Genomic DNA, 13,827 nt, shown 5'->3' on the forward strand with positions numbered 1-13,827 from the left:
AGCTGTATCCTCAGCCATGTGAAGATCATCAAATTTTGTGGGGTGTAGTATCCCCCAAGGTACAGACTTATAGGCCTTTGATCCTCCTGTCCTTTGTCTCCAGAACTCAAGGATCTGTGTTCTTAGGGGAGAGGCTTTTCCCATGGACCATTTTCCTATGTGGTTCTCCTTTACTGTTTCCATTTTAAAAAATGACTTCAGTTTTTCCATGCCCATTTGAATAGCAAATAGGATGACCTCTTATGGAAGTATTTTACACAATTGTATATGCTAAACCCTGTTCTCAATATGAACGAGGAACTTTGGAATATGCATAAAATTGTATACATGTTCTTTTGTTCTTAAGTTACAGAACTAGCTCTCCTCTTTGTGTGAAACAGGAAATTCCTTTGCCTTGGCACCTTAGTGGACGTGGATTTCAATGGCTCACAGCAGTACTAAGATCTTTCTAAAGATCCATATTCCCCGATTTCGGTGAACTAGAAAAGATTGATGACGTTCCATTGGTAGATGATATGGTTCGCTGAGAAAGGCTGTACGCCATGCAAAGTTATTTGCACTGGCTAATAACCTGGTCTGTGGAGGGAATTACTCTGATGATTTGGGTGACCTCTGAGTATCCCTTCTCATTTTAGATTGATATGTTCACAAATGCTTTTGAAAGTGAATTTTGGATTGATGCTGGGGCTGTATCCTGTTCTAAGAGCCCATAAACCGAATGAGCAATGGGCATTAGTCACTTCTTCTCATCAGACTTGACTTCCTAGTGAGTCTGAATTTAGTTTCAGAAATGGTTCTCAGACCTTTTGATCTGGGGACATCTAATGTTCTAGAGGCCCATTAAGAGCTGTGTGTGAATTATATCTATTAATAGTGTCCATGTTTGAAATTTGAGAAATGTTAAAGATGGTAAGTTCATTTTGTAACAAATAGCATTGTCTTTATGAGCAATAACTATTTTTCAAAACCAAAGTTAGGGGAGAAGAGTAGGTAGCATTATGTTACATTGTTGCAAATCTCCTTGCGTCTTAGTGGAAAGATGGAGGGCTGCCCTCTACTTCTGCACGTGACCCACTGGGGTGTTGTGTGCAGCTTCTGGTAAATACTGCTGTACAATCACTGAGAGGGAAAAAGCCGACATTGTTACGCTGTCATGAAAATAATTTCAGTTTCGTGCACCCGGGGTTCCCTGGACACTTTCAGAGCTGTTGGCTTAGAGGATGAGAATACAATTTAAAAATCTGGTTTAGCCACAGGCAGATGTCATCAGGAATTCTCCATTTAGATTGTACCGCTGTCCATAGAGGTTCTTCTTGTCATATGATGTCACTTGAATTTAATGAACACAAGAAAGTTGAACATTTAGATGAAAGCACTATGCTGAACTTCAGAGAACCCTTCTCCATCTACAGATGAAGACCATAAAATGTTTTATTGCAAAAAAATTAGAGCTTGAAGAAGTGTTTTCCCTTTCTGGACCTCCTTGGTGAAAGGGAGTGACTCTGGGGCTGGAAGTAAAAAGCCATGGGTTGAAAGCTTCTGCCAGCTCAAAGCTCTGTACTCTGGTTAAACTTCCTCTGGCCAATTAAGCAACTCGAGGGGCCAAGGCAGGAGGGAGGCACCTAACAGTGCCTGAAAGTCCAGGGTATGCCAGCCACTTGCTTTGTCTTGGTTAATTCCATTAACTCCCCGTATTTACAGAATACAGAAAGGGCAAATAACTTGCCGGAAGATCCTACAGCTAGCTGCTGCTGAATTCCAAAATCGGGCTATCGGACCCCGTGTCTACTTGCCTGTGTCTGTTCCACCTTCCTGCCCTCTTGGGCAGGCCAAATGCTTCCTTTTGGGGACCAGATTCCTGCCCCATGGTTGGTACCATGGTTCACAGATGAACCTCAGTGTTTGAAGCAAACTAAAAACTGACTTGAATACAGTTTGGTCAAGAGAAAATATGATGGGCTAGTTCAGGTCCAGCGTACCAAGATAGCGAGACACTGCCTGGCGTGGGGCCGCTGTGTTGTGCGAGTCCAGGGGATGCTGTTCCTATGCTCGTCTGTGAGTGGTGTTCCCTGGAGTTAAGCAGTGCACAGCCTGCACACCCCCCTATGGCGACCGTGGCCTGGCACACAGATGCCTATTGTTGTCCTCGACCATAAGCTCCTTGAGATCGGGGACCATGTCCTACTTCCTTCTGGGCTCCTACAGAGCCCAGCACAAGACCTCGGTGCCCAGCAGGCAGGCAGAGATGCGTGTTTGATGTGATTGCTTGGTCTCTCCCTAGGCTGGAAGTTCCACTAGATCAGAGCACCAGGTCCAAGGACAATGCTGTCACGACGCTGCACACACCGTGGTTTGTAACCATGCCTCTTGCCTCCTTCAGGTCTTGCGCTTCAGTCGCGGGCGAAGCCTGAGGAAAAAGAGAGAGAGGCTCAAGGAAGAGAGGAGAGCTCAGTCTGTGCCAAGAGATGAGGTGGCACAAAGCAAGGTGGGGGGTAGCTCTCCCGCCCCTCCCAAACGTCACCCCCTTACAGAGGGTGGGAAACAATCTGGCTGTTCCTTCTGGGTTCATCTGGCAGCGGCTGTGCCCTCCTCTGTCTCTCCTTTCCGCTGGTTCTTCAAACTGTTGTCCGTGTTTTCCCTTTGGTTTCTTGTCCTCCACTCCTCCAGGATTTCAGATCGTGTGCCCGTGTTGCCAGTCTTTCTCGGCATCCTTGTCTGGGCAGTTTCTAGCCCCATGTGTCTGTGGCCTCATCACTACTGTGTGGACAGCACTGCCTCTAATGCTGGGCCCTTAATGGTATAGGGCAGTGATTTTCAAAATGTAGTGTCCACTGTGCCATCTGGGACCTTGTTAGAAACACAGAGTTGGGGGCCTCACCTCAGACCCACTGGATCAGAAACTCTGGGAGGGTGCCCAGCAATCTGTTCGAACAAGCCCTTCAGGTGATTCTGGTGTGGACTAAAGTTTGACAACCAGTGGCCTGGGTCGCTTCTTCTCTTTCGGCTTGGGGAATGGATTGAGGCTGCACTAGCCCATGTGATTCCTCTGTTGCAAATTTAGAAAAAGATGCCCCTTGGGCAGCCCAGCCCTGCTCAGGGTGCATAAGGGGAAGAGAGCCAGAGCCGGATTTCAGCTCCCTCTGCTAGGTGCCCTTGTGCAGTGAACAGCTTGCACAACTGGAACGAACCATGCCTTTCAGCTCTCGCAGGAAGAAAAACACTAGGATATAAAGACAACTTTTGGCACACAAAATTTTATACCGAGTGCTTATTGTTCTATTTCAAAATCCTCTTATCAGTTTTCAGGGTTAAGGCATTGTAACTCTGATTAAGTTCCTGTGGGTGAATTGTACATATTGATTTGTAAAAGTTCTTATAAGGACTAGAAATGCGATGTTTTCATTTCAGGGGGTTCTCCTACTCCATTATGAATTGTGAAGTCCAAGTTCAAAGAATAAATGGTTTTTTTTGGTTGTTGTTGCTGTGGTTGAAATGCAAAAAAATTTAAAAATTTCTAATGCTGAGCTGTTTGTGGTAGCTTCCGGAAGCTCTAAGATACAGAATTAGACCCAAGACTCTGTTTACCTTGGCACCTAATGAAGTAAAAGCAAAATATTCAACCAACTGGGAAAGTCCTACATGTTCAGTTTAGACCACCAAGCAGTGTTCCCTCTTTGTCATCAGCTAAGGTTCCTGTGGGTCCTTTAGTGGATGCAATCTTGCAAACGGAATTTTAGACCATTACAGAAGAAGGCAGAGGGGGCAATTAGAACCGGTTTCTGGGCACTTCTTTTTCCCCCCCTCTGTAGGGAAGTGTCTCCGCAGGAGACACCCCCAGCAGTGAACAGGCTGCACCCAGAAAAGAAGAGGCCAGAGAAGATGTCCTGTCCGCCTCCCCAGAGCCCAAGGCGAAGGACAACAGGCAGAGAAAGTCAAGGCCCAAGGTCAGGAGGCACGTGAAGGCAGCCAAGGGAGGGCTGGGAGGCAGGTTGGCCAAGGGCCCTGGGATCGCATCATGCCCAGTAGCTAAAATGCCACTGGACTTGGCTTGCTGGTTTGGAGCCAGAGCACGAAAATTAAATCTGGGTAACTTCAAACACAAGGTTAATGTGTTGATCTATTTCTTTGGACATGCGGTGCTTACAGTGGAGTGCCGTGAGACAAAGGAAGACGAGGGTGAGATGGGAGCCGTTGGATGGGGGCCAGTCTTGCAGATGTCACAGTGCTCAGGGGTATTGTTGATTCCTCTCCCACAGGCGTCAGCATTTTCTGACCCCACTCCACCAGCAGACCAACAGCCTGGACACCAGAAGAACTTGCATGCTCACAGTCACCCTAAAAAGAGGCCCAGGCACCGATGTTCACCGCCACCCCCTCCCCATGAGTTCAGAGCGTACCAGCTCTACACGCTGTACCGGGGCAAGGACGGGAAGGTGATGCAGGTACTTCATGAGCCCTGTCTGGTCATAGGACCGTAGGCCTTAAGCAAGGCTGTCTGTTTAACACTATTCCTGGGGGCTAATATCCGCTTGCAGTGTTGACTTGGGAAGGCAATGAGCTTTGAAGATAAACCAGATGTCCCTCCCTACACTGCAGATGCACCGCTGCTGCTGAGGCCCAGGCAAACGGGTAGTTACAAACCTTTGTGCACCATCCTTAAGTGACTAGGTAATCTTGAGGCTCCAGAGTAGATAAAAGCCACAAGGATTGGGACCGTGTCTTACCCTCTCTGAAGCTTCTCAGTGCCTATTGGACCCACAGCTTGGCCCATTGGACATCCCAAAGTTATGCCTCCTCCATCATCTGTATCCCCCTGGCATACTGACTGGCACTGGATGGGCACTCAAAACCAGTTTGTTGAAGGAGGGAATGAGTGGATTGATTCCTTTATTGTTCCCCTGTTAGGCACCAATAAATGGTTGTAGATGTGAACCCCTAATCAACAAGCTGGAGAACCAGTTGGAGGCAGCTGTGGAGGAGATCCGAGCAGAGCTGGGTTCGGTTCAGGATAAAATGAACACAAAGCTGGGGCATATGGAGAACAAAACCCAGCACCAGGTCAGTGAGTTGCCCCCCCGCCCCCACAACCCCCCATGGCCAGATGTTCTGGCAGGAAATGAAATCAGAAGCTGCCCACACTGAGCACCCTTTGTATTTTGCAGACTGAGCTGAGTACCTCCGGTGGACTCTCAGGGAAGAGGCTTATGTGATTTCTTCCAAGCGCATTTATTCAAAGTTTTTAAGAACCTGCTTAAATTGCTTCTGATTATAAAAATGATATATACCTATTACAGAGCATTTTCTTTAAATATGAAATTTAGAGGGGCGCCTGGGTGGCGCAGTCGGTTAAGCGTCCGACTTCAGCCAGGTCACGATCTCGCGGTCCGGGAGTTCGAGCCCCGCGTCAGGCTCTGGGCTGATGGCTCAGAGCCTGGAGCCTGTTTCCGATTCTGTGTCTCCCTCTCTCTCTGCCCCTCCCCCGTTCATGCTCTGTCTCTCTCTGTCCCAAAAATAAATAAACGTTGAAAAAAAAAATTAAAAAAAAAATAAATATGAAATTTAGAAAGGAAAAGAAATCCCCTACAAGCCCACCACAGTGAGAAATCACTACTAACATTTGGGTTTATTCTCTTCCAGTCTCTTTATGTTTGTATCCTGGCCCCTTTCCCACTGCACACACAATCAGAACAATCCTGTCTATAGGTGTCTTTATTTTGAAATTTTTCAAAGAAGAGAAACAGTGAAACAGTGCAATGAAAGCATGTCTACTCTCCACCTAGACTCAACCATTTGTTAATATGTTGCCACATTTGTTTTGTGTCTCTCACATGCACCTGTCTTTCTCTTGAATCCTTTGAGATTTAGTTGGAGCCTGTCCTGACTTCTCACCTCTAAATACTTCAGAGCGCATCTTGACGAAGAATAAGGACTTTCTCCTTTGTAGCACAATACGTTATCATGTATGAGAAAATTAACAATGATTGCATCATATCCAGTCCGTATTGCGATTTATTCCGTTCTTCCAAAATGTTTTCTTATAGCTTGTTTTTGTTTTAAATTCCAGCTCAGAATCCAGTGATTTTTTTGTGCATCTGGGTTATGTCTCTCTGGTTTCTTTTCATCTACAACAGGCTGATTTCTTCTTCCATCTTTTTCTTTATTCCTAGGATATTATCTTTTTAAAAAGTCTAGGCCAGTTGTTATATAGGATGTTCAACATTCTAGACATGTCTGATAGGCTCTTCATGGTATTATTTAACTTGTTCTGTCTCTGTATCTCTGTGAACTGAAAGTTAGGTCTAGAGCAGTGGGTCTCAAAGGTGTCATCCCTGGACCAGTAGCATCAGCATTATCTGGGAGCTGTGGGGGCAAAAATGACAATTCTTGGGCCTCATTCCAGATCTACTGAACTTAATTGTGAATAAACCTCTGGGGATGGGGTCTAGCCACCTGTGTTTGAACAAGACCTCCAAGTTTGAGAACCACTAGTGTCTAGATGCTTATTTCGGTTCAGATTAAGTATTTTTGGCAAGAAAATGTCATAGTTAATGGCGTAAACTTCAAACTATGTCACATCAGGAGGCACATAATGCCAGGATGTCTCCTTATTAATGATAAGTTTGATTACTTGGCTGAGTAACCACCATCTCTCTCCATCAAAGAATATATTTTCTCTTTGTAATCAGAAATGTATGGTGGATATAGATTTTTAAGTACAAAAGACACTTTTAAAAATGTATAAGTTAGCCTATTAATAGGAAAAAATCCACATTACAGAAATATGAAATATAGCGATACATTCCAGAGATACCTTCCATTCCTGGTTTTGTGTATTTTCCCATAGATTTTCTCTTTTATAGATAGTACTTATATAGTTACCACTTTAAAACAAAAATGGAACTATGCTATGTTTTTTCTTCTTCTTCAGCTTTTTTTTTTAATGTTTATTTTTGAGAGAGACACAGAGCACGAGTGGGGGAAGGGCAGAGAGGGAGGGAGACACAGAATCTGAAGCAGGCTCCAGGCTCTGAGCTGTCAGCACAGAGCCCGACGCGGGGCTCGAACTCACAGACCGTGAGTTCATGACCTCTGCTGAAGTTGGACACTTAACCCACTGAGCCACCTAGGCGCCAATCTTCCTCAGCTTTTTAATTGGAGTAAAGTTGACACAGGTTACACTACATTAGTTTCAGGTGTACAACATAATGATTGCACAAGTCCACATGTTCTGCCGTGCTCACCACCAAGTGTGGTTACCGTCTGTTACCTTTCACCCCGTGACTTCTTCATTCCGTAACTGGAGACCTGTACCTCCCACTTCCCTTCACCCACTTTGCTCATCCCCCCACCCCTTCTCTGGCAACTACCAGAGGAGTTCATACCTTCTTTCTGCTTTTTTTGTTCATTTGTTTTTTAGATTCCATATAAGTGAAATTCTATGGTATTTGTCTCTCTGTCTGCCTTATTTCACTTAGGAAAATGCCCTCTGGGTCCGTCCATGCTGTCGCAAATGGCAATATATATATATTTTTTTAAGATTTACCATTTTATTTTATTTTAAAGTTTATTTATTTTGAGAGAGAGCATGAGTAGGGTAGGGGCAGAGAGAGAGTGGGAGAGAGAATCCCAAGCAAACTCTGCACTGTCAGTGTGGAGCCCAGGGTGGGCCTTGAACTCATGAACCATGAGATGATGACCTGAGCTGAAACCAAGAGTCTGACGTTTAACCAACTGAACCACCCAAGGTGCCCTGCAAGGTATTCTTTTTTATGGCTGAGTAATACTTCATTGTGTGTGTGTGTGTTGGACACACACACTATATCTTGTCCGCTCATCTTATCAATGGACACTTGGGTTGCTCCTATATCTTGGCTACTGTAAATAGTACTATAATAAGAATAGGAATACATCTGTTTTTCCGAGTTAGTGTTTTTGTTTTCTTCAGGTAAATACCCAGTAGTGGAATTATTGGATCAAAAATGGTAGTTCTATTTTTAATTTTTGAGGAACCTCCATATTGTTTTCCACAGTGATTTTTTATCAATTTACATTACCACCAACAGTGCACGAGGGTTCCTTTTTCTCCACATCCTTGCCAACACTTACTTCTTTTTGATACTGGCTGTTCTGACTGGTGTGAGGTGATATCTCATGGTTTTGATTTGCATTTCCCTTATTAGTGTTGTTGAGCATCTTTCATATGCTGTCTGCCATCTGTATGTTGTCTTTGGAAAAATGTCTATTCAGGTCCCCTGCCTATTTTTAAATCAAATTGTTGAGGGTAGAGTTGTATAAGTTCTTTATATATTTTGGTTATAAACCCCTTATTGTATATATCACTTGCAAATATCTTCTCCCATTCAGTAGGTTGCCTTTTCATTTCGTTGATGATTTCCTTCATGTGCAAAAGCTTTATATTTTGGTGTAATCCCAGTAAAGTTATTTTTGCTTTTGTTCCTTTGCCTGAGGAGACCTATCTAGAAAAATGTTGCTAAGGCTGATGTCAAAGAGATTACTGCCTGTATTTTCGCCTAGATGTTTTTTGAGTTCAGGTCTCACATTTAGGTCTTTAATCCATTTAAACTCATTTTTGTGTATGGTAAAAGAAAGTGGTGCGGTTTTTCTTTTGCATGTAACTGTGTAGTTTTCCCTGCACCGTTAATTAAAGAGACTGTGTTGGGGGCACCTGGGTGGCTTAGTTGGTTGGGGTCTGATTTGGGCTCAGGTCATGATCTTGAGGTTTGTGGGTTTGAGACCCACATCAGGTTCTTTGCTGACAGCTCAGAGCCTGGGGCCTACTTCGGATTCTGTGTCTCCCTCTCTCTGTCTCTCCTCTGCTTGCGCGCACACGTGCTCTCACTCTGTCTCAAAAATAAATATTAAAAATGAACAAATATTAAAGATTTTTTAAATTTTAATTAAAAACATTTTTTTAATGTTTGTTTTTGAGAGAGAGAGAGAGTGTGAGCAGCAAGGGGCAGAGAGAGAGGGAGACACAGAATCCTAAGCAGGCTCCAGGCTCCAAGCTGTCAGCACAGAGCCCGATGCGGGGCTCGAACTCACAAACTGCGAGATCATGACCTGAGCTGAAGACAGATGCTCAATCCACTGAGCCACCCAGGCACCCCTAAAGAAAAATTTTTTTAAAGCAACTATCTTTTTCCTCCCATATATTTCTGCCTCTTGTGTTGTAGATTGACCATATAAGTGTGGGTTTATTTCTTGGCTCTCTGTTTATTGATCTATGTGTCTGTTTTTGTGCCAGTGCCATATTTTATTATAGCTCTGTAGTATATTTTTAAATCTTGGATTGTGAAACTGCCAGCCTTGTCTTCTTTCTCAAGATTGCTTTAGCTATGTGGGGTCTTCTGTAGTTCCATACAAATTTTAGGATTATTCTAGTTCTGTGAAAAATGCTGTTGGTATTTTGATAGGGATTGCATTGAGTCTGTAGATTGCTTTGGATAGTGTGGACATTTTAAAATATTGAGTTTCTAATCCATGAGCATGGAGTATCTTTCCACTTGTGTTGTCCTTAATTCTTTCATCAGTGCTTTATATTTTCAGAGTATAGGTCTTTTACCTTCTGGGTTAAGTTTATTCCTAGGTATTTTATTCTTTTTGGTGCAAGTGTAAATGGAATGGTTTTCTTTTTTTTTTTTTTTTTTTTAATTTTTTTTTTTTCAACATTTTTTTAAATTTATTTTTTGGGACAGAGAGAGACAGAGCATGAACGGGGAAGGGGCAGAGAGAGAGGGAGACACAGAATCGGAAACAGGCTCCAGGCTCTGAGCATTCAGCCCAGAGCCCGACGCGGGGCTCGAACTCACGGACCGCGAGATCGTGACCTGGCTGAAGTCGGACGCTTAACCGATTGCACCACCCAGGCGCCCCGGGAATGGTTTTCTTAATTTCTCTTTCTGCTACTTCATTATTGGTATATAGAAATGCAACAGATTTCTGTATATTAATTTTGTATCCTGCAACTTTACTGAATTCATGTATTCTAATAGGTTTGTGGTAGAGGCTTTAGGGCTTCCTATGTATAGTAGCCTGTCAACTGCAAACAGTGACAGTTTTACTTCTTCCTTACCAATTTGGATACCTTTTATTTGTCTGATTGCTGTGGCTAAAACTTCTAGTACTATGTTGGATAAAAGTGGTGAGAGTAGACATCCTTTTCTTGTTCCTGATCTTAGGAAAAAAGCTCAGGTGTTTTTTTTGTTTTGTTTTGTTTGTTTTTACCATTGAGTATGATGTAAGCTGTCAGTTTGTCATATATGGCTTTTATTATTTTGAGGTGTGTTCCCTTTAAACCCACTCTTTTGAGAGTTTTTATCATGAACAGATGTTGCACTTTGTCAAATGCTTTTTCTGCATCTAATGAGATGATTATAGAATTTTTATTCATTTTGTTAATGTGGTGTATCATATTGACTTGTGGATATTGAACCATCCTTTCATCCCCAGAATAAATCCCACTTGATTGTGGTGATTGATCATTTTGAAGTATTGTTGAAGTTTGCTAATATTTTGTTGAGGTTTTTTTGTATCTATGTTCATAAGAGATATTGATCTGTAATTTTCTTTTTTGGGGGCATCTTTATCTGGTTTTGGTATCAAGATAATGCTGGCCATATAGAATGTATTTGAAAGGTTTCCATCATCTTCCGTTTTTTGGAACAGTTTGGAAAGACTAGGTATTAACTCTCCTTTAAATTGGTATAGATTTGGTGAGTCTGTGGAGGAGAGGATTAGCGAGTCTTCCTACCTAGCTATCTTGGACGCAAAGAGCCTTGGTCATCTTTGTAGCTTACATTGAAATTAAGTAATATGTCTTAGGTGTGTTATTTCAATATGCTGTTTAATGGCGATGTACTGTTCTGGGTATGGTGTTACACATATAATTTGTTTTTTGTCTAGTATGTGGTTTATTTACTTATTTATTTATTTTTACCTCCAGTATAGTTAACATACAGTGTTATATTTCAGGTGTACGATATAGTGATTCAACAGTTCCATACATCACCCAGTGCTCATCACAAGTTCATTCTTTACCCCCCTCACCTATTTCACCCATCGCCACACCCACCTCCCTAAATTACACGTATTTTTACTTCCAGATTTTTTCACTTAATTTGATATCCCAAGCATTTTTCTATGTCTTCCTTTTTGTTAGACTTTAAAGTTGCTTATAGTTCTTACTCTTATAAATAATGCTATGATGAACACTTATGTGTATAAACATTTGCTTCTCAAGTTATTTGCTCCTTTTTAGGATAATTGGGTCCATAGTTAAGATGTTTAAATCTCTTCATAAATATTAGTAATCTACTAAATAGAAAGGTTGTATGAATTTATATCCTACGGGTAGGATAGGATATAAATCGAGTCTCTGTCTCAAACCTTTGCCATCACTAATATTATTTTTAAAGTTTATGCCAAATCGATTAAGTATATTGTTTAATTTTTATTTCCTTGTTTGTTGGTGAGGTAGAATGTTTTAGGTTTATTTGCTATTTGCCCTTCATGGAAAGCACATTTAAGAACTCTTTTCCTAGTGCCATCGTATATTAGTTAAGACTGTTTTGTAAATAAAACCCACTTCAGCTGGCCTAAGCCCAGGGAGGAGTGTATTAGATGAGTGCTGGACCAACCATCTCAAGGACCTTGCTTCAGTTCAAGGAGGGTGACAGATGGGTGTGTAAAACCTTAGTCCTAATTCCCAGTTCTAGGTGAAGGACTCTGGCATGGGCTCTGGTGCGGCATGAGTCTGGTGTCCATGCCTGAAGCAATCAGCCGTGCCCCAGAACAAAGCTGTATGTCAACACAGTTGCTCTTGACAGAGGATAAGGACGTGGGTGGAGTAGGCCAATCCTAGAAAACGGGAGAGCAGCTCACAGAAAAAACACGAGGGCCGAAGAAACAAAACAGAAGGTGCTCACCACATCTCCAGAACTGCTGCTGCTTTTTTGATTTTTGAACATCATGTGTGTCCCTGACAGGAGAAGAGCTCACCTGTGAGCCCTCCTCACATCTCCAGAACTGGCCCTTCTTTGTGTTTGTGTTTTGAACATCTGATTGTGGAACAACCCTTGTGAGCTGGCCCCTGCTGACAAAGTCTCTCTCCCTGGTATGGACCTTGTCAAAGCAGTGAAAGTTTGGCTTTCCTGGGTGTAGGGTCCTAATGGGAAATATCAAGATAAGGGGGGGGGGATCCAGGAGGGCGTGACTGAAAAGTGACCATCATTGGTTCTCTGGAGCACTCCCCTTGTACTCCTTCCTCACCCTTCTTCACACTTGCTTTGATTACTTTCAGTGAAGCACTGAGGGGATGTATTCACTAGGAACACTGGGTAAAAGCCCTGAGCATTCTGCTTTTGCTATCTCATGGGCAGCTACTAACATTTTAAGGGCTTGGAGGGGTGTTAAAAATTAATTGAAAAGGGTAATGAAAATAATGAACAGCTCCATACTTCTAGAAATAGTTTTCCTTTCAATAATAGTCTTGGAAATAATGTTGTAAGACCTACAAAAATCCTTCTATGCACAAGGTCTGCATTGGCTCAAGTTGTATATTTACCATGTTCAGTCTTTTCAACAATAAGAAAGAGGCCTTGGCTTATACAAAAACATGCTCAGGGATTGTGAAAAGCCAGGAGTTGGATGCATACTGGATGAAACTAGAATAAAAGAAGTTGAGGTTTGCCTCTGTTTTCACTGGTCCCTGCTGGTCCCCCAGAGCCCCAGAGGTCAAGAGACCAGGGCCCATCCTTAGATCATCTCCATCCTCTGCTTTTTGCTCATTGAATCCTAGATGCGTGTTCTGGACAAGCTGATGGTTGAGCGGCTGTCAGCAGAGAGAACAGAGTGCCTGAACCGCCTGCAACAGCATTCAGATACAGAGAAGCATGAGGGGGAGAGACGACAGGTGAGAGCCAGGATCTGCCCTTAACTGGGGATTTACCACACATCTCCACTGAGTTAAGACTCAGACCCATCATTGAAAACCCAGAGGCCAAGAACCCCTAATAGCATTCTTATTACGTAGTGTGTCCTTTTTTAACTCTGAAATGAAGTTAATAGGAAAGAGCATGTAATTCAGTTCATTTGTTGCTGAATATTCTGGTAATAGGTGGAGACAGAACAGTTAATGGAACACACCGGGAAAATGTGGTCTCTGCCTTGAATCATTTCTATGTATTGTACATTTGCTGGGTATTGCTCTGTAGTTGAACAAGATTTGGTTCCTGCCCTTGGAGTTTGTGGTCTACCCAAGACAACAGTCATAAAATGAGTATTTTTTGAGTGTGTGAGAATTTATGCTCCTAAGCGGCCAGACATTCTTGATTTGTAAGATTTGGGAAGCTTTGGGTGTTCAAGGTAGCTCTGAGTCCCTCAGTGAAGATTATAGAAACTATCACCATTGGTGCTATGTGCATCCTGGTCTACAGAGGGCAAGCAGAGAAGGCTGTGTGGCCTGTGGGAAGGGAGGGGGAGTTAGTTCACAATGTTTAGGCTGGTCAAGATGGTATCTCGAACTATCATAATTGAAAAACCCACTCTTGGTGGTTTACTTCATAACCATGGATCCAATTCATCTGGTGTGTGTTGTTTTTGTTTGTTTGTTTGTTTTTTTGTTTTTTGGTGGTTTTTTTTTGCTGTCATTCGTTTGTTTTTCTTTTTAGATGTCATTGGTTGACGAATTAAAAACCTGGTGCATGTTAAAGATTCAGAATCTGGAGCTGAAACTTTCTGGAGATTCTAGGGCCTCTAGGACCAAATCTGCACCATCTACTTGCGAGTCGTCTACAGGTAACGCATGTG

At 42.7% G+C, this 13,827-nt stretch overlaps 1 protein-coding gene across 7 annotated transcripts in view; it reads left to right on the forward strand.

Moving 5' to 3' along the window:
* ANKRD6 (ankyrin repeat domain 6) overlaps positions 1-13,827 on the forward strand; it is a 226,664-nt gene that overhangs the window by 198,179 nt on the left and 14,658 nt on the right. For 5 of the 7 annotated variants that reach the window (XM_086707414.1, XM_086707411.1, XM_086707410.1 and 2 more), the window contains 6 exons: positions 2,381-2,485; positions 3,810-3,944; positions 4,257-4,442; positions 4,906-5,058; positions 12,818-12,931; positions 13,689-13,815. In XM_086707414.1, the coding sequence (XP_086563540.1) occupies positions 2,381-2,485; positions 3,810-3,944; positions 4,257-4,442; positions 4,906-5,058; positions 12,818-12,931; positions 13,689-13,815 (820 nt within the window). The remainder of the gene's footprint in view (positions 1-2,380; positions 2,486-3,809; positions 3,945-4,256; positions 4,443-4,905; positions 5,059-12,817; positions 12,932-13,688; positions 13,816-13,827) is intronic. The other 2 variants (XM_086707416.1, XM_086707415.1) reach the window with 1 other exon arrangement.

This window comes from Puma concolor, chromosome B2 (genome assembly GCF_028749965.1).
Source record: "Puma concolor isolate L17-30 chromosome B2, mPumCon1.1.hap2, whole genome shotgun sequence".
In the NCBI taxonomy this organism is placed as follows: domain Eukaryota; kingdom Metazoa; phylum Chordata; class Mammalia; order Carnivora; family Felidae; genus Puma; species Puma concolor.